The sequence below is a fragment of the Pipistrellus kuhlii genome, unplaced genomic scaffold (assembly GCF_014108245.1).
Source record: "Pipistrellus kuhlii isolate mPipKuh1 unplaced genomic scaffold, mPipKuh1.p scaffold_m20_p_6, whole genome shotgun sequence".
Classification (NCBI taxonomy): Eukaryota; Metazoa; Chordata; class Mammalia; order Chiroptera; family Vespertilionidae; genus Pipistrellus; species Pipistrellus kuhlii.
This window is the reverse complement of record NW_023425562.1, coordinates 40,468,950-40,488,447: the sequence shown is the minus strand read 5'-3', so window position 1 is coordinate 40,488,447 and position 19,498 is coordinate 40,468,950. Positions and strand designations below refer to the sequence as shown.

General features: G+C 35.9%; 1 protein-coding gene across 6 annotated transcripts in view; it reads left to right on the top strand.

The window, feature by feature from the left end:
* CCDC102B (coiled-coil domain containing 102B) overlaps positions 1-17,934 on the top strand; it is a 138,285-nt gene extending 120,351 nt beyond the window's left edge. For 3 of the 6 annotated variants that reach the window (XM_045574467.1, XM_036418902.2, XM_036418904.2), the window contains one exon: positions 16,318-17,934. In XM_045574467.1, coding sequence (XP_045430423.1) covers positions 16,318-16,359 — 42 coding nt within the window. In that variant the 3' untranslated portion in view covers positions 16,360-17,934. Of the gene's footprint in view, positions 1-11,568; positions 11,704-16,317 lie in introns of those variants that run through there. The other 3 variants (XM_045574468.1, XM_045574466.1, XM_045574464.1) reach the window with 3 other exon arrangements.
* The last annotated feature ends 1,564 nt before the right edge of the window (positions 17,935-19,498 follow it).

The following is a 19,498-nucleotide window of genomic DNA, read 5'->3' as shown; positions in this document are numbered from 1 at the left end:
TATAATGTAGAATACTGCTTCATATTTAAGTTTAGATTTTAAGATAAAGGAATTTACATTAGAAAGGCACTACATAAACTTACATATATTGATAGCTATTTGCAAATGGAGCCAACTTGTAAAATTTAATTCAGTTAAAAATATGCCTGGTCTTCCTCAACACCCCCCTCCTCATTAATGAGTGGGAGAAATGAAAACCTACTAATTGATCAATGAATAAAGCTTACTTTATATGAGAAACTATCTTGTCTTTTTCTAAAAGGCTCATCATTCACTGAGCCTTTCCTATTGCTCCAGTTTATTTCTCTGACTTGGAGGAAGGTCTGAAGAGTAGGAATCAGAGGACTGGGGGCACATAGACTAGCTGCTGGCCTTTCACTGGTCTCCGAGTGTGCACTGCTGAATGTGTATGCTAATCTGTATGGTAATGCCTAGTCTCTGTTCTGATGATGAAATGTGAACTTGCTTATTGTTGCTTGATATTCCTTTTGCTGGACTGTCTCCAGCTTGGCTGTTTCCAATGGAGCCTCAGTTGTCTCCCATCCCATTCACTACAAAGCAACTGACTGAGGGATACATTCAGCTGGAACCTTCAGTTTGGGCTCTGGAGGGGCTCTCCTCTCACCCACAAATGAGAGCTGAGATCAGCTTTGAGAAGCTAAATGCACCTTCCTCTACCTGATCATGCTTCTTTGCTTTTCTGTGGCTATGCCACTCGTTGATGTGGGGCAGTGAAATGTCTCTTCCTCCAAAGATACCAAATACAGGTGAAAAACAAGTCTCTCCCTATATCTGGCCTTCAATACCTGACTTGCCCATCTGTAGACATAAAGAGGACCCACAAAAGACCCTGCATAGTCAAAGCAACTTTGAGAAAAGAGGACTAAGTTGGGGTTATCACCCTTCCTGATATAAAACTATACTGCGAGGCTATAGTAATCAAAACAGCATGGTAGTAGCATAAAAGCAAACATAAATCAAGGGAAGAGAAAAGAGATTCCACAAATAAACCCTCATTTATATGGTCAATTAAACTATGACAAAGGAGGCAAGAATATACAATGGGATAAAGACAGTATCTTTAATAAATGGTCTTGGGAAAACTGGGCATATACATAGAAAAAAATGAAAAGTACCAGTTTCTTACATCATATACAAGAATAAACAAAATTGATTGGACTGAAATGAAAAGCCCCAAACCATAAAACTCCTAGAAGAAAACATACACAGTAAACTCTCTGACATCACCTATTGCAGCATTTTTTTGATATGTCTCCACAGGCAAGGGAAATAAATATAAAAGGGAAAACGTCACTAAAAAGTTTTCACACAGTGAAGGAAACCAACAAAAAGAAAAGACAAACTACTGACTGGAAGAAGATATTTGCCAGTAATACATCTGGAAAGGTGTTAATATTAAAAAAAATATATAAGGAAATCATACAACTTAATACCCAAAAGACAAACAATCTAGTTAAAAATTGGGCAGAGGACCTGAACAGATATTGTCCAAAATAGATGAACAAATGGCCAATAGACATATAAAAAGATGCTCAACATCACTGATCATCAGGGAACTTAAATATAGTTTATATTGAATCTAAAAAATATTACAATAGGGAAATTGAATATTTTATATAAAATGTGAAGCAATATATACAGGAAATAATTTGCCTTTGGTTATGCTCATGTTTTTAATACCTATTTTATGACATGACTTTTACAGAGGTTAATAAAAATATTTGCAAGAAAGGAGCTGTTAGATAGTAGATTTTAAATCAGGCTGTTGAAAATATGGTCTTGTCTCTACATGCCAAGAGGAACTGTTACACAGACTTTGAAGATGAGTGTAGAGCTAACATATGCATTGTGCACATTTCACTCCCAAATGCAGAGACCTTCCTTCGGTGACCTGGCCTGGCCCTAGCTTATTTTAGGAACAGAAATGGGATTGATATGGGAAACAAAATAATCTCCAAAGCATTCTTGCCATGGTTGGTGCACAGCTCTCCTCACTGTGGATGAACTTTGGGCACATCACAGCAGATGGAGTGGAAAGCTTGAGAATGATTATTTTTTATTTTAATACATTTTTATCTGTTAACAGATCCTTTTCTCAATCATTGCCTATTTTTATTTACTTCTATATTTGTCTCTGTGCCCATCATTTCCTTCATACTACTTTTATTAATAAATTCCAAATGAACAATGATTTGTGATAAGCTATTTGGGAGTGAATTCCCTCTTAGGCATAGCCCTGCCATTTTGGAATTTCCATTTTCCAACATTCCTAAAGTCCTTGTCTTTATATTTTGTACTTAAACACCTGATATGTCACCCAAAATTTAATAAAATAACATTATTCATAGTAAAAAAAATTTAGTCCTTCAGTTTTAATTCAAGCTTTTTTCTTGTTTTATTTAAAACCATCTTTGTATATTATAGATGTCCTATTTTTAGAGCTCTTTGTGGATATTGGGTAAATATTTTTATTCTGATTTTTTTTTTCTTGTTTCTTTCCAATTACAATGTTCTTGTTTGTTTATTTCAACCTTTACTTACGATTCTCATTCTTCTGGCTTCACACAAAATTGGTAAATGCTCTCAGGTGAACCTCAGCTTTCTCTGAGGCTGTCATCTCTTGCTTCATTTCTAGGCCATGATTTCTGCTGGGATTGTGGGAAACTATTTTCTTCTTTTCAGAAGCTTTGGCTCCCCAAGAGTCTCAGAATTCAACAGTGTTTTGGGAAAGCTGGCCTTCAGGTCTGAATTTGTCATTCCAGTTCCCTGTGGTCCCTGAAGTAGAGCTCATTTCCTCTCCCAGCCCCACCCAAAAAGCGGTCTGTGCCTGAGTCAAGCCATCATAGAACTGGCCTCTTTGCCAGGAAAATATGGAAAATGACTGGTGGCCATCAGCGCACATCCAAAGGTTCTCTCATCTCTGAGGTTTTAGTCCATCTAGTTCTGTTGCACCTACACATTTCAAAAATATGATATTGCAATTTGACCATTTATTTTTTAGTGGTTGGCAGTAGCCTTGTCCTGGCGTAGGCTATTTTCTTTATTTTTAAGCAGAGGTCCCATCAATTGAGTTTAAAATTATATGATGTCACTTTTTTTTTTTTATTAAGTTACAAAATGTAGTTTTCACATTCTGACTTCATCCTCATAGGATTATTCAGTCTACTGATCTAAGTAGGAATGGGAAACAGCATTTCAGATTTTTTTTTTTGTCCCCTTACTAGCTATTCATTGGAAGATATTATTACAGTGCCTCAGCTGTAGAAAACCAGATGGTTGTGGAATATTCAATAGTTGCTGCTGCAACCGTGTATTGTGTAGGAGATACTGGAAAATTCTTATACTGGTGAGTCGCAGGGGAAAGCTTTCTGCTCTAGGTGGTCCCTATCCACTCAAGTTCTCTCCCCACCATGGAGACTTCAAGACAAGCAACCAACACCATGCCCTCAAATTCACCAGATCCTCAGGATTAGTAGGGCATTTTTGGAATAAAAGTCACAGTGAGGCACACACAGTTTCCATAAGGCATTCAGCGGTTGTTGAGTTAGGACCTGCTCAGGGAACCAACATCCCCCACAAAGCAGGTCTGCATCTTTTCCCATAAAATGTGTCCCATTCATCAGCTTGTGGTCACACCCTAGTTATCACTCCAATGATTCTGATAGGAATTAAAATATGAGAAGCCCTCTTGGAGACGCTCATGTGTGCCCACAATGCTATATTAATTATTACAGAGATGGGGCCTGAGGAGGAGGAGAGCAGAAGTAGGGTAGGGGCCAGGGGAAGCAGAGGGCCTGTGCTCAAACTGCCCTCTTCTGTGTTTCCAGATTCACGCCTGGGCCTCTTTTATGCAGAATATAAAAGGGTGTTACTTTGAGTTAATCTGAGAGATTTGTCTTTGAGAAAAGGGTTTAAAATATTTAAAAAATGTCATAAATAAAAAATTAGTGAGCTTTCTTTCCTTCCTTGCCTGTGTGTGTTTGATGTTGTCTGTTCTTTGTTCTCCTCTAAAGCCTTACACCAGGCAGGGCTTACTGCTTCCAGTTTCTCCTCTACCCTCGCTCTGGGAGCTTAAGACTGATTTTGTTTCTACTAAGAGTCATTTCAGTCCTTTTTAAATTGTTGAATTTCTTAATGGCATCTCTGTGATTAAGGTTAGGAATACAATTACATTTTAAATATCCCACAGATGAGGAATTGTTCATCTTTACATTTGCCTTTGTTCTTCCTGTCCTTCTAGAAATATATAAGAACAAGTGGGAGATAAAAATGCATAATTTTAAGTAAATTTTGTTTTATCCTGACTTTGTTGATAATTGTCAATGCTTTAGATTTCAATCAACGATTAATCATTTTTGATGGTCATAAGTGGTCAACCCACACCACAATTTCCATATTATTGAATTCCTAAATGGATGACACCATGGGGGGGAGAGGGGAGAAAAGCAGTTCCTTGAGTACATTTGAACTTCTAGTAAGGGTTATAACCCCAGCTAATCTGTATTAATTTATATAGTGAGAATTAGACTCAGATTAGTATTTTTTTATCATACAAATTTTTTATCAGATGTATTGTGGTAACACTGTTTTGCAAAGCCATAATGAAACCTGTGTACAATTGAGAGCATCATCTGCACACTGCATTGTGCACCCATTATTTCAAGCAAACTCTCATTCCACCCCCCTTTACTCCCTTCACCTTATATTCTCTCCAAGCATTTTAAACATTTAGTTTTTTTTCCTCTCTGAATTATGAAAGAGCTTTTCAAGTTTGTTAAATTTTTACTGCTACTAGTACTCTGATTCAAGACAATTTTAAAATCGATTTTATGGGCTTGCTTTTATCTTATCTCTTCTATAATGCCTCATGCCTCCATCATAAAGGCCATTTCATACTGTACTTTGTGGGAGATGCCTAACAGAATTGAACACATATGTAATTTCAAAATTTAAGTTTTCTTAGAATGTTTACTCTATTCTGACTTTCTTTCCTTTTATCACATTTTTCTGTAATCAAATATCCTTGCTGTTCATTTTCTTCCATTAACTGTTTTGATTATTTATTTAAATTTTCTTATATGAAGAGACATATGTTCAGGTTAAATTGCCTTCATTTAATAAATTAATTTTCTAAAACTGTTGTAGAATTCATAACTTGTGGTCCTAATGGAATAGAGAAAACATGACTAGCTCAAACTTACAACAGAAATGACAGTTACCTTGACAATTTAGACGGTGAGTCATAGGGACTAGGAATAAGAATAAAATTTGTTCCAGCTGTTGATTTTCAAGCAGTGAGTACCATAGCAATTTGGCAGTTAGTCACATTTGAAATCCTCTGACACCTTCCTATTAAAATACCTATTACACATGGAAAAAACTTAAAATGTTTCAGCAGCAGTGGAAAATCATATGCTGTAATTTTTTGGTTGGGAGAGAGCATAGCGATTATGTCAGGAGGCGTCAGGACCTGCCTGCCCACCTCAAGCATGATCTGGTCTTTGGTTTTCCTTCTCTCTAGTTCTGTTCACATACTAGTATGTCCCTACTTTGTCCCACTTTAATTTCTCTTCATCCTTTATTTCAAGAATGTGCATTTGGTTGGCAGCTCTTAAATCACTAAATGAATGGTTTCCTCTTTCCACCTTTGCTCTCTATCATTTCCTGCCAAATTATCCTTTCTTGTTCCAACAGGAACTCTCGACAAGGAAGAAAAAGAATTATGAACTACTTCAGGATATATGGCAAAGATAATCGACTGTAGACCTATATGTTACAAAGGTTTCCTGCTTGGCCTGAGAGTGGTATGCTTTATGCCACAATTTCTATACTGTTTTGTAATCCAAGTTCAGTACTTTGCTCACCTAGCTACAAATTTATAAAGTTATGCAAAGATAGGTCACTGCTAACATGTTTATTGAATGGTTTATGGTCTGAAATTGTGCTGTAGAAGTTTTAGGTCATTTAAATGTCACTTGAGATTTAATACAGTCATTGCCAATACAGAATGATTAATAAAACACTGTAATAAATTATGTTAAAAATACATAAAATATCTTTAGTGGGCAAAATAATCTCTCATTCCTAAAACTTTCCTTGTGGCTTCTACAGAGGATTATATCATCAGATTTGCATTACTAAGAATAGTGTTCTCTAAAAATGAGCTGACCCACTCTCTCTTCTACTCAGTCTCCAGTATTGAAAATTAAAATTAAATTCTCAAACACTACTAGATAACAGAAATATAATGTGAGCCAGCTATAAGCCATAAAAAGAAATTGATGAAATTAACTATAATAATATAGTAAATTTAGTCCAACATGTTGTTAATATGCAATAAATATAAAAAATGAGATAAGCAAATAAATGGAAAGATATTCTATGTGCATGAATTAGACAAAACAATTGTTAAAATATCCATATATCCCAAAGCAAGCTACAGATTCAATGCAACTCGTGTCAAAATTCTAGTAACATTTTTCACACAAATAGAAAAAAAAATCTAAAATTTTAAGTAATCATAAAAGGCTCTGAATAGCAAACAAATCTATTACATACTCTGATTTTAAACTATGTTACAAAACTTCTATTTTTTATAATTGTAATTAAAACAGTATGGTGTTAGCATAAAAAGACACACAGATCAACGGAACAGAAATAAACCCACAAATATATGGTCAATTAATTTACAACAAAGGAACCAAAAATGTGTAATGAGAAAAAATGTCTCTTCAATAAATAGTGTTGGGAAAACGACCTGCAAAAGAGTGAAGAGAGACCACTAAAATGAACTCAAAATAATTAAAAGGTTTGAATATAATTTCTAAAACCATAAAACTAGGAGAAAATATAGATAGTAACTCCAAGACATTGGTCTTGATGATATTTTGGGATCTGATTTCTAAAGCAAAGGCAACAATAGCAAAAATAAATACATGTGGCTACATCAAACTAAAAATTTCCTGCACAGCAAAAAATTATCAACAAAAGAAAAGCCAACCTAATGATTGGAAAATTAATTGGAAAATCTATATATAATAAGGGTTTAATATCCAAAATATGTAAATATAAATTTATAACTCAATAGCAAAAATACTCTAAACAATCCAACTTAAAAATGGGCAGAAGATCTGACCAGACAATGTTCCAAAGACGACATACAGATGGCCAACACACACATGAAAAGATGCTGAATATAACTAATCTTCAGGGAAAATGCAAATCTAAACCAGAATGAGTTATCACCTCCCACTAGTTAGAATGTTAATTATCAAGAGGACAATAACAAATTTCGGTGAAAATGTGGGAAAGGGGAACCCTTACACACTATTGGTGAGAATGTAAATTGGTGCAGCCACTATGGAAAAACAGTACCAACAATCCTTAAAAATTTAAAGTATAGTAGAACTACCATATGATCCAGCAACTTTATTTCTGGGTATTTATCCAAAGAAACAAAACATTAACTTGAAAAGATATGTTCCACCCAATGTTCATGGCAGCATTATTGACAATGGCCAAGACATGGAAAACCTAAATGTATATTAATAGATGAAGGGATAAATAAGTATAAATATTTAGCCACAAAAAATAAAATCTTGCCATTTGTAATGACATAGGTGAACTTTAAGGGCATTTTGCTATGTGAAATAAGTCAGAGAAGACAAATACCATATGATGTCACTTACATGTGGACTCTTAAAGAAAAAAAATAGAGACAAGCTCATGGTTGCCAAGGGAGAGGGATGGTTGAGGGTGAATGAAATGAGTGATGGATGGGGGGAGGGGGGGCATCAAAAGGTATCAACTTCCACCTATAAAGTGAATAAGTCCAGGGGATGTGATGTGCAGCATAGTGACTAGAGTTAATAATACTAGCTGCTAACAGAGAAAACCTTAAAAGTTCTCATCACAAAAATAAATTTTTATAACTGTATGATGACAGATGTGAACTAGATTGTGGTGATCACTATGCAATATATACAAATATTGAACCATCTATATACTGCACTGCATACTCACTACCCAAAGTCTAGTCTCCTGTCATCATATATGTTCCTTTATTATTATTACTAGAGGCCCAGTGGGGTAACTTGACCTGGCCTGCAGGGATCAGCCCAAAACCACCTCTCTGATATCCCCAGGGTCCCGGATTGCTAGAGGGCGATTCTTGGTTGATGCACCTGGAATTGGGCTCCCTCCTGTCTAGTTCTGGAGGGAGCCCAGTTCTCTGCATCACCTGAGAACCGCAACTGCCAAGTTACCACAACTTAGTAGCTCCTGCATAGAGCATCTGCTCCCTGGTGGTCAGTGTGCATCATAGCTACCAGTTGGAGGGTCTGTTCCCTGGTGGTCATTGCACATCATAGCTACTGGTCAGATGGTCAATTAGGCCTTTATATATATAGACTAATGGTCCAGTACGTGAAATTCATGGGGTGGGGGGTCCCTCAGCATAGCCTGCACCCTCTCCATTACAGGACCCCCCTGCGGATTGGGCCTAAACTAGCAGTCAGCCATTCCTCTTGCAATCCGGGACCGCTGGCTCCTAACTCCTTGCCTGCTTGCCTGCCCCTAACCACTCTGCCTGCCTGATCGCCCCTAACTGCTACCTTGCTGGCCTAATCATCCCTAACCGCCTCTGCCTTGGCCCCTGCCACGGTGGCTTTGTCTGGAAAACGTCCGGTCATCTGGTCTAATTAGCATATTACCCTTTTATTAGTAGAGATTATTTTGGCTTTGTCTGGACCTCTTAAAATTGTCATTTTTTAAATCAAGCTTCAAGTTAAAAATATCCACTGTTGTTCTCCTATGCTTTGCCCTTAGTGCCCACCCTCTAAAATTTGATCATATCAATCAATTTTCAGATTACTTACATTGGAAAATGTCATAATAGTGTTCTGTTTTATCATTATTAGTGACTTTCTGGAATGTCTGTTTGTTTTCCGAATAAGAGAAATGTATTATGTGGAAAAGCAACTTATGAATGTTAATAGCGTTTTACATTGTTTACAAATCTTAAATGCCAAATTTGCATTTAAATTTGAGTTACTCAAATTTAAGCAAATTCATTAAGTTATTCTATGAATCATCCATTTTAGAAATACCTTAAAATTTGATTTGCAAGAAAATAAGCCATCTTTTGTGGATTACTATTATTGGTGCATCCCTCTTAAAAATCTCCATCATTCCTTGGATTTTTAGTCATGAGAGGCATTTGTGAAATGGTATCTCCTGAAAATTCTTCTCTGTACAAAGCATATTATCAAATTTATTTCCTAACTTTTAATCAAAGCTATATCAGCACATATTTTATAGAATCAACTATTCTTAGAAGGTTTGTTGACATACACAATGTTTCCTACTATTGGCATATTATTTGCTTCTTTTCATCCAAGCTCTAGCTGATATGGTTTCCACCTCCACTGTTTACATTATTTATTGATTTCCTGCTATAAAAGATAATTTAATTCCTTCTTCTTCACCAGGCATGCACATTTTCTTCCCTGAATATCACACCTTCATTTCAATACAGTTTCACTAAAAATTTATTTCAATATCCAGGGTTTAGATTACTATGACTGTATAATAAGGCAGACTTGAGTCATATTCTCAGTTATGACTGGTTTTCTTCGTGATACAACTTGCATCTCTTTTTTTTATTGTCTAAAGTTTTACATATATCTCCTTTTCCCCGATTTGATCCCCTCTCACATCCCTTCTCAGACTTGGCAAGCCCCCACCACTCCATTGTCTGTGTCCCCTGGTTATACTAATATGCATGCATACAATTCCTTTGTTTGCTCTCTAAATGTCTCCCTACCATTTGTCTCTAGATTGATTTATTCTTGTTCATCAAATTATGTTGATCATTATATCACATATATGAGCAAGATCATGTGATATTTATCTTTCTCCAACTGGCTTATTTAGTTTAGCATTCTGATCTTGCTCTTTCATTGCCCTGTTTCAAATGCAGTAAGACCAGTGCTGCCTGTCCAGCTCTATCTCTGCAGCATTTTGAACAATCCTTCCAGTGAGAAATCCATGGTTAGTGTGGGTCTCTGTTCATGTGCTTTTTCTTCTCTCAAAATTCATAGCATAGTCCAGTGCTTTTGATTGTGTTTTTATACATTTTTAAACATTCCACCCCATTTTGATAATCATTTGAAGCAGTTGGATAAGTTCTATACCTAGCTATCTTGTCTTGTTGAGAAACTATTACATTTTTGACATTCTATTTCAGCCACTCCCTAACAAATCAGAAAAGTCAATCTCCTCTTAACTTTATACCTTCTTTCCTGCTCCTATTCTGGTCTAGATTACCATTATCTCTCCCCTGGGATTCTTACTTCCAACTTCTATCTCCAGTTAGTTCCAGGGCACAGCGTATTTAGAAGAGGTATTGTAGAAACACAATTTATATTTGTCACTCTCCAGGTGAAAACTTTTTAATAGCTTCTCATTAAATTTAGAATAAATATTTGAACTGCTTACAATGACCTATAAAACTTGGGATGATGTAAGCCTACTAAATGGGTTTCTCTGCTCTTTTCTGTTCCTGCCTTATGCTTCAGCAGCACTGATATTTGCTTTTAATTTCCTGAAACTGCAAAGCTCTATCCATAGTGCTACTTCGGCACCATTCATCTTTATGGCCATGACATCATGTTCATCCTTCTCCCCTGACTTTTTTTATTTTATGTGACAGCTTACATGTTACTTCCTTAGGGGACATTCCCAGATCTCATAGAACTTCACCCTAAATCTCACAGCACACGGTCTTTTAATTCATGTCACACCGAAATATGACCTCCTGCATGCATACAGGTCCATGCTTTTGTCTAACATCCAAATTTTCTATCACATGTAAGCCTCTTGAGGACAGGGATCATGTTTGTATGTTTGTTTTATTTATCTTTCCATGCACAGCACTTCTACATGGTCTGTGGTCATGTAATAGGTCCTAAACAGATATTTATTGAATTTATGAATAAAGGAATTTTTAGAAATCAGTATTTGAAGGCTTAATAGAGAATCAAAATTTTCAGAGTCTTAGAAAACTATATAGAACAGGAAGAAGCCATAAAGATTAACAATCTCATTATTACGTCCTTGTAATAATCCCTCTGATAACGTTACCTGCACTTAAATCATTCCTGTGTTAGGGAGTTCACTATATCATGAGGAATTCTATTATTTTCTGACACTTCCTATTATGGAAAAATCTTTCTTACACTGAATTATTTTACTTAAAATCTTATAGAAACAGTTTTATCATTTGTCCAAAATAATTCTGAAAACAATTACACATACATTTTCTTTCCTTTTGTGATATGCCCTGAAATGAAACCAACTCAAAGTCACAAAAATGAAAACTATTCATTTAATTGAATGTTAAAGAATGGCATTTCATTTTGAATGCTATATCATCACTAGAATTCTTTAAGCTATAAAGGGTGGGGCAAAAGTGAGTTTATAGATGTGAGTACACAAAACAGTTTATTCTTGTATTATTTACTAATTATTGTATTATTTTCCATACAGACAACTGTAAACTTACTTTTGCCCCATCCTATATATTGGATTGATTTCATTATTTCTGTGCACAATTAATGACACATATTTGAATGTACTGCAAATAAGAAATTTTGATTTCAGCCAAGGAAAATAATATACATTAAAAAGCAAATTTATATGAAGTCTTCTATTTTAGCTAATCTGAACAAAAATTAAATCTCTATAGTGTTCATTTTTTCATTACTTATTTTATTATCAAAAAGGAAATAAAAATCTTTGGTTGTTTATATACACATTAGAGAAAATGCAGTAAATGTTTTGAATGAGCTGATTGATATGTAACATAGAAAATCTAGTTACCCAGTTTAGCTATAGGTGTGTGTCCTTTAGAATCATATCTATATTTTATATCACAGAATTATAATGTGATCAAAAGAGAAAATATGTTTGAAAGCATTTAAGAAATGTGTAAGAGAAATGTTCTACTACCCACTGTAATCATGATCACTTTATTTTATTTTATTTTATTTTATTGATTTTTTACAGAGAGGAAGGGAGAGAGATAGAGAACTAGAAACATTGATGAGAGAAAAACATCGACCAGCTGCCTCTTGCACACCCACTACCAGGGATGTGCCGGCAACCAACTCACATGCCCCTGACCTGAATAGAACCAGGACCTTTCAGTTTGCAGACCGATGCTCTACCACTGAGCCAAACCAGTTTCGGCATCATGATCACTTTTAAAGAGCTAGTATGCAGTTTTTCAAATAAAATGCAGCACCAATCATAGACAGTTGCTTGCTTTTATATGCATGAAACAATTTGCAAAGGTGCATTATTTTGTTGTGGTTCTTTGGTCTCGACTTCTGAATAATTATCATTACTCTTCTTAGGGATGTAGATGTTTGCTTACACCGTGACCCACTTTCTCTTAGCTATTCTTTGGAACTATATTAGACGCCTCTAAAATTGCATTAGGTTTTATGGGTCACTCATACCATTAAATGAATTATTGTTTCAGCACAATAAATTACATTTTCCAAATTGCTGCCTATATAGAGCATCATTAATCTAGGAAAATTGAATGTTTGGTGCTGTAATTACATATCTGATCCTTTCAGTATTCTGGCTGAATATAAAATATAAACCAAATGTGATATAATGGTGTTTTAGACATTACACTGAGATCTAATAAGAAAAGAAAAAAAGTCATTAACATGACAACAAATAACAAGTGTTGGCAAGGCTGTGGAGAAAATGGAACCCTTGTGCACTATCTGCGGGATTGCTAATTGGTTCAGTCATTAGGGCAAACAGTATGGAGATTCCTTAAAAAATTAAAAATAGCACCAACAAATGACCTCTGGGTATCTATCTGAAGAAAATGAAAGCATTGCTAACTTAAGAGACACACCTAAAAAATAGAAACTCTGAGTTGAAAGGTGAGGAAGCTAATAATTTGTGTCATGTGTTATCAATAGTCTCATAAAAAGATACCTTTATTTCCACTGCTATTAGGATATTAACCTACTTTTATCATATGGCATTCATGAAATAAATTTGTAATTGGCACCTACTCTGTTGTAGATGCTGTATTCTGCTGGAAACAGATTAGACAGTCGGACATGGTCATTGATGCTTGGGTGTTATTCAGTGTGTGTGTGTGTGTGTGTGTGTGTGTGTGTGTGGTGGGGAGGGCAGAGCAGTAAAAATAGCTGAAAATATTATTAAAATTACATACTATTTTGAATGCTCAACAACAAAACCCACAGGAAATGTCAGGATGCTGCATAAACAATAGTGGGACATTTGGGGCTACTTTATGGTTTACATTTTTGGTATTAATACATAAAATATCATGTCTGAGAACTATAGTTTGACCAAGACATCAAAAATCCTTTCCTAAGATCTTGTTTTGGAAATGATCAAATTTCCATGTGCAAATAATTTGACAAATGCAGACCATTTACTCAGATCACCCTTGTCTCACTGCCAACCTTGTTTTCTTCCATGAATGGAAGCTTCATGGAAGGCCACGCCTCAATTACATCCATAGTTTTAAACCTCTCTTAAATTTAATATACTATATTTCTTCTCCTGTTTTCTTGCTTTGAGCTTCTGTTATTGCCAAAACATTTCACTGCTTTTCATTGTTAAATCTTGTCTGTGCCATAGACAGTTTATGTACCTGTTGTCTACCCCCAGTGATCATTGAAGGGAGATTGCTGAGGACACGTAGAGCTGGAGGCTCACCTGATTCTTGTTGACTCATTGCTTTCTGATTTCTCCCAGGCATCGCCTTGGGGCCACCTGGACTTGTAGTGATATACTTCTATAATTCTGATTTAATTTTGCTTATGGGAAATTATGCAAGTACAGGAGCTCTACGCCCTTTTACTGAAATAATTATTTTTCAAATCCCCTGAAAGCAGTTACATAATTCAAGAGAAGCAAAATATTCATTCCAGGACTAGTAAAATGTTCATCACAAAAGTTTCTTTGAAAAGTGATTTTTTTTTTTTACTTGCTTCTTTTCTTCTGTAAAGAGAAATATAGAGTAATGAAGCAAGAAAATATTCTGACACTTACATTCTACTAAAGGTCCAGTGCATGGGATTTGTGCACTGGTGGGGGGCATGGCCTGCAGGGATCAGCCCACTGGGGGAGCTCTACTCATCTCTGTAAGCCGAGCAGCTGCTCCTGGTCCGGCATCTTCTGTGGAGCCAGAGCACTCGACTCTGCAGGGACCTGGGTGGGTCTGAGCCCAGGGACAACAGCACTGAGAAGCGACGGAGTAAGCCTCAGTCACTCAGCAGCCAGGAACCACCTTCCCAGCCTCCGGGGTCCACTTGCAAGCCTAGCAGTGGCACTGGGCAGCCTGCAGACATCCAGAGGAGGTGGCAGAGGGCAAGGAGAAAGAGCCTGGGGGGCAATGATCACAGCCCATGTTCCTGCAATTGGCCCGAGTTTCACAGCTGGTCAGCAGAGTGGCACTCCCACTGTGGTAGTGCACTGACCACTAGGGGACAGCTCCTATGTTGAGCGTTTTCCCCCTGCTAGTCAGTGCGCGTCATAGCGACTGGTCAACAGGTCATTCTGCCATTCAGTTGCTGGGCTTTTATTATATGGGATGCTGGATAAGATGATTATGCTTTATTTATGTCCTTTAACTATATTATTGCAGTTAGATATTCTGATCGCTTTTTATTATGGGTGGGAATCTGCTCAGGTCTTTTAATTTCTTCAGAAGACAAGCTCCCTGTCTGTAAGGAAATTATTTTGTCATAACAGCCTACAGAAGTTGTTTTGTCATAACAGCCTACAGGGAGAAGGAGAGGAAGAAAGGGGCAGGGAGGGGTGGAAGAGAGAGAGAGAGAGAGAGCGAGAGCGAGAGCGAGAGCGAGAGGACACACTACAGAAATCTCCTGGTTCAAACCAGAGGAAAGAAGCTTGTGGATGTCCCATTGTTAATATTTATAAACTCAGCCTTCCAGAATCACATATGTTACTACTGAGCCCTTTTCCAGTTTTATTTTCTTTATTTAAAAGATATAGCCTTAACATCAGAAAAACTTAAAACATTTTAATATTTCTTGTATCAAAAGATGCTGTTTACTTAGTGTTAAAAAAATCTAGTGGCAATATGAACACATTTCTCTTTAAAGGTAAGTAAAGAAAAAAGTGAAAACAATAAAACAGTATCATTAAAAATGCATCATTTTTCCTTTTCCTTGATGTTTGTTTTTATTTTGCAGTAGGAAGGGTAGCAGCTAGCAGGAATTACCAGTATATCCATTTCATTTTCCTTTGGCTTTCATTCCTAAAAATATAGTCAGGCCCAGTTCCATTACCACAGACTGGGTAGCTTATAAACAACAATAAAAAACCATTTATTTGTCACAGTTTTAGGGGCTGGATGTCTGCGGTCAGGGTGCCAGCATGACCAGGTGAAGCCCTCTTTCAATGGGAGACTTCTCTGTGTGTTTTCATGGTGGAAGGGACTAGTGAACTCCATGGGGTCTTTTATAAAGGGCACTAATCTTAATCATGGGGGCTCCACCCTTGAGATCTAATCACCTCCCAAAGGTCACACCTTCTAACACTATCATAGTGGGTCCAGGATTCTCATGTCAGTTTTTAGGGACACATGAAGGCAGGGTCCTTCCTAAATCTCGGCCTTCCTTGTTCTGATCTCTCACCTTGCAGCACAAGTTTTACCCAGAGAGATATCTGAAAGTCTACACAATGTCATCTAAATTAAATATAACCATCTTTGAGGTGCCCACACAGAGATGTCCAAAGTGTGAGAAAAGCCCTGCAGGGTCTGACACCACCGACCATGCATGTAGCATTCTTCCAGCAATGTAGCTGTCCAGGGCCCTGTCCAAGGCCTCCTAGCTGTACTTGTATTTAGGATAGAAAAATCAGTTCCACTGTTTGTACTGGTAGGATCATATTTTGTTCTGACAGGTGATTTTAGAGAGAGGAAAAAAATCCTAAGTGAGATTTATCTACAAACTATATAATTATGAATTAATATATTCAGCAACATCCCTTAGGTTATCTGCATAAGATTACTAGTCAGGAAATATTGTCTAGAGGGGAATAATAGCTGTTCCCATGAGCACATATATGCTAAAGCTACAGCAAAATTTAGTTTTACCTTGACTCAAAAAGGCTATAAAGGGAAGAAATGATATTTACGCCTACGTTACTACTAATATCTTGGCTATGTAGGTGCACTAATGATCATTTTTCTCTCTCTTATTTTAGATGATGACTGAGGCAATGAGACTGTCATCCTGTGAAGTTTAGAAGTGGAATAGAATGGCTTACATACTGTTCATTTTGTGTTTGCTACCCTGGCTGTTGTCATCTACCCTATGGAATTGCAGCCTTCCCAGCCTCACCATTTGTAGATCCTGATTGTCAAATAATGTAATTCTCCTATGCAAAGATTTTCCTATTTCCAGATAGCCTAAGAATTTTGGTGAAGTATGGTTAATTATATACTGAGTTTTTCATATCTGCAAGTCTCATGATTTATATTCAAGTCTCAATAATTAAATTTATTGTTGTTATTGGGTCTCATTTTCTATCCTATTTTCTGTAAAGTACCATGATTCTATCACATTCAATCATTTTAATCATCTTTTTCTGTTCAGTGTCCTATTTCCTATGGCATGTCACAATTATAAACTATTGAAGTGATTTTAAACATATTCTTGTATGGCTTTAAAAGCAGAATGTGGTTATCTCTGTGTTTGTGTGTATATATACATATATAATTATGCAATGGAGAATCACAGTTTCCAGGTCACTGTGTTCCCACTGGATCATGTGATTCTAAGTTGAGCTGGCCCAGGGATGTTTCTGGAAATTGTCTTTACCTGTGTATGTAAAATATAAACATAAAGCTCACTGTTGGCTTTTAATATTCTACTAGAAAGACACACAAAATTTTGTTTATATGGCAAGGCTTAGAAACAGCTTCTTGTTTAGAATTTTCCTGGAAACCAATTTAGCCCTGTGTGTACTTTTCACACTGGCCATAGTTATGATAAACCTGTATAGTCAGGTGACCTGATTACATAACAATACCACTTTCCAATAAATTTAAAAAAAAAAAAGTCACCCTTATTTTCTTCTGTGTGCCATGTACCATACTTGGTGGGAGTCATGGCATGAGGTTGCCATTGACATTATGAAGATAGACAAAGGTCCTCACCTATTTTGAAACTTATCCAGTTATAGATAGGTAGAACATTGTGGTCTGACTCAAGCCCATGGCCTCTTATCCTATAGCTCATTTCCATCCGCTCAGTTATACTACAGCTCTGGGCCCGCGTATGTTGCCATATTTGAAGGAGAATAGGGGAAGTCTGATAGTCAATTTTATTTTCATGAGAGGTGCCCCTGACATTGGAACCACTGACTTTAATAAATCTACTTCTGAATTAGAATATTTTGTAATTATTGCAAACATCTTGTCATAGAACTTACCCTCAATTAGAAGTAGACTTGGGCTCTTATGTAGGATTTGGTTTGTGTTTCACTATTAAACCTACAAAATTTACATTTAATTTTTAAACCTATAAAATTCACACAGTCTGTCAAAACTGAAATTGCATAATGATTTTTCATGCTTCAGATTTTTACTATTACAGTATAAACAACATAGACTTTGTTTTTATAACTAGTAATTTTAACAAATGTATTTTGTCATCCTATATATCCTGTTCATCTTTGGTGGCTTGTATTTTAAAAATGTTATATTCCTTACCATTGTATAGGATATCTGTTAAAAAGCTTAGGGTTTTAACAAAGGAAGTTATATTAAATAAATGGAGTTTTCCTAGAACTTAGCAAAAAAAAAAATAAAACCATATTCACACACACAGAATAAAAACTAAGTATAAATTTTTAACAATTAAAAATAAAGGTTATTCTAGTATCATAACTATACCACATTTTCTCTAGTAAACTGAGGACACAAAGGCTGTATAGATTTGAGAGATCAACATACATGGTTCATTTCTTACAGCTGTGTAATTTTGAACAGTTAACCTTAACCTCTGCTTTTATAACATGGATATCATATCCACTACATCGAATTATTTTGACAGTAAAATATGTTAAACATATAAAAATTTGGTATAATTGTTAGAACACCAAAGCAACCCAATGCATTTAGTTTACTATTGATTTTTTTTATTTTATTTTTTTTTAGGATAAGTACTGCTCATATCTCAGCTAAAAGCTGGGGAAAATATTTGAAACATTTTATGGAGTTCTGATAGTAGTTTTAAGGTTTTGACTTTTAGAATATGCCTATATAACTATACTTTAAAGCATTCATGGTCTCTGAGTTTAAGTGTATATTTATAAAACAGTGTTTCTATTTTAAAAAACAACTACTATGGTAGTAACTATGATCTAGACAAAATATTGACTTATATATGCTGGTTTAATTTTTTTTTAAATTCACACCCCATGGTATTTTCCATTGCTTTTAGATAGAGTGGAAGGGAGCTGGGGGATAAAAGGGGGGAAGAGAAACATCTATGAGAGAAAGACACATATATTGGTTGCCTCCCACACTCACCCCCGTGAAACCAGGGATTGAGGCTGCAACCCAGGTACATGCCCTTGATGGGAATCAAAACCTTAACCCTTTGGTGTTAGGACTGATGCTCTAACCACTGAACAACTGGCCAGTACACAGGTTTAATTTTTCTACAAATAGAGGAACTTTCACAGGGAGGTAATTAAAGTAAAACAAAAGTATTACATGGCATATATTACCAAAATACATGTAAGGCTTCTATGTCTACGTAAGAATCAATATTTGTGATATAAAACAGTAAGAAATTAAAATCTAATTTGCATGAGGTTTGTCTCCAGCCACTGTGTGACCCATCATAGCTTCCCACAGCAGAATACCTAAAAGTATATAAAAAAACAAAATCATTTGTTTGCCAGGTGCATTCTTGCTGAATCAGCCAACTTGGTATTATGCCAATTTCTACTATTTCTCAAGAAGGAATATATCTCTGAATAAAATGTTAGTATTGTTTAAAGGGATAGCCTTAATCAAAATGTTAAAGCTGAGAGATTTTGCCACAAAAATAAATGAATAAAAATAAGAAGAGAGAAACTTGAACTTTAAATAAACATACACTTTCCACATTACAGGATAATTTTTAACCCAAAGAGATTATTATGGAATTATTATATGCTGACAATACAAAATAAATAAAATGTGTGTATATGTGTTGGGGTTTTTTTTTGCATAGTAAGTAGGAAAAATCACAAATGAAAATGATGTCTTGTTAGTCGTTTGGGGATTTGGAGGTGGGGAGATAGTTGCTAGGTAAGCAAGGATGATACAAGGCATTTGAGAGAAAGGCAGTACATCAATTTGTCGGGAAGAGTGTACAGATTTGTGGGAGGA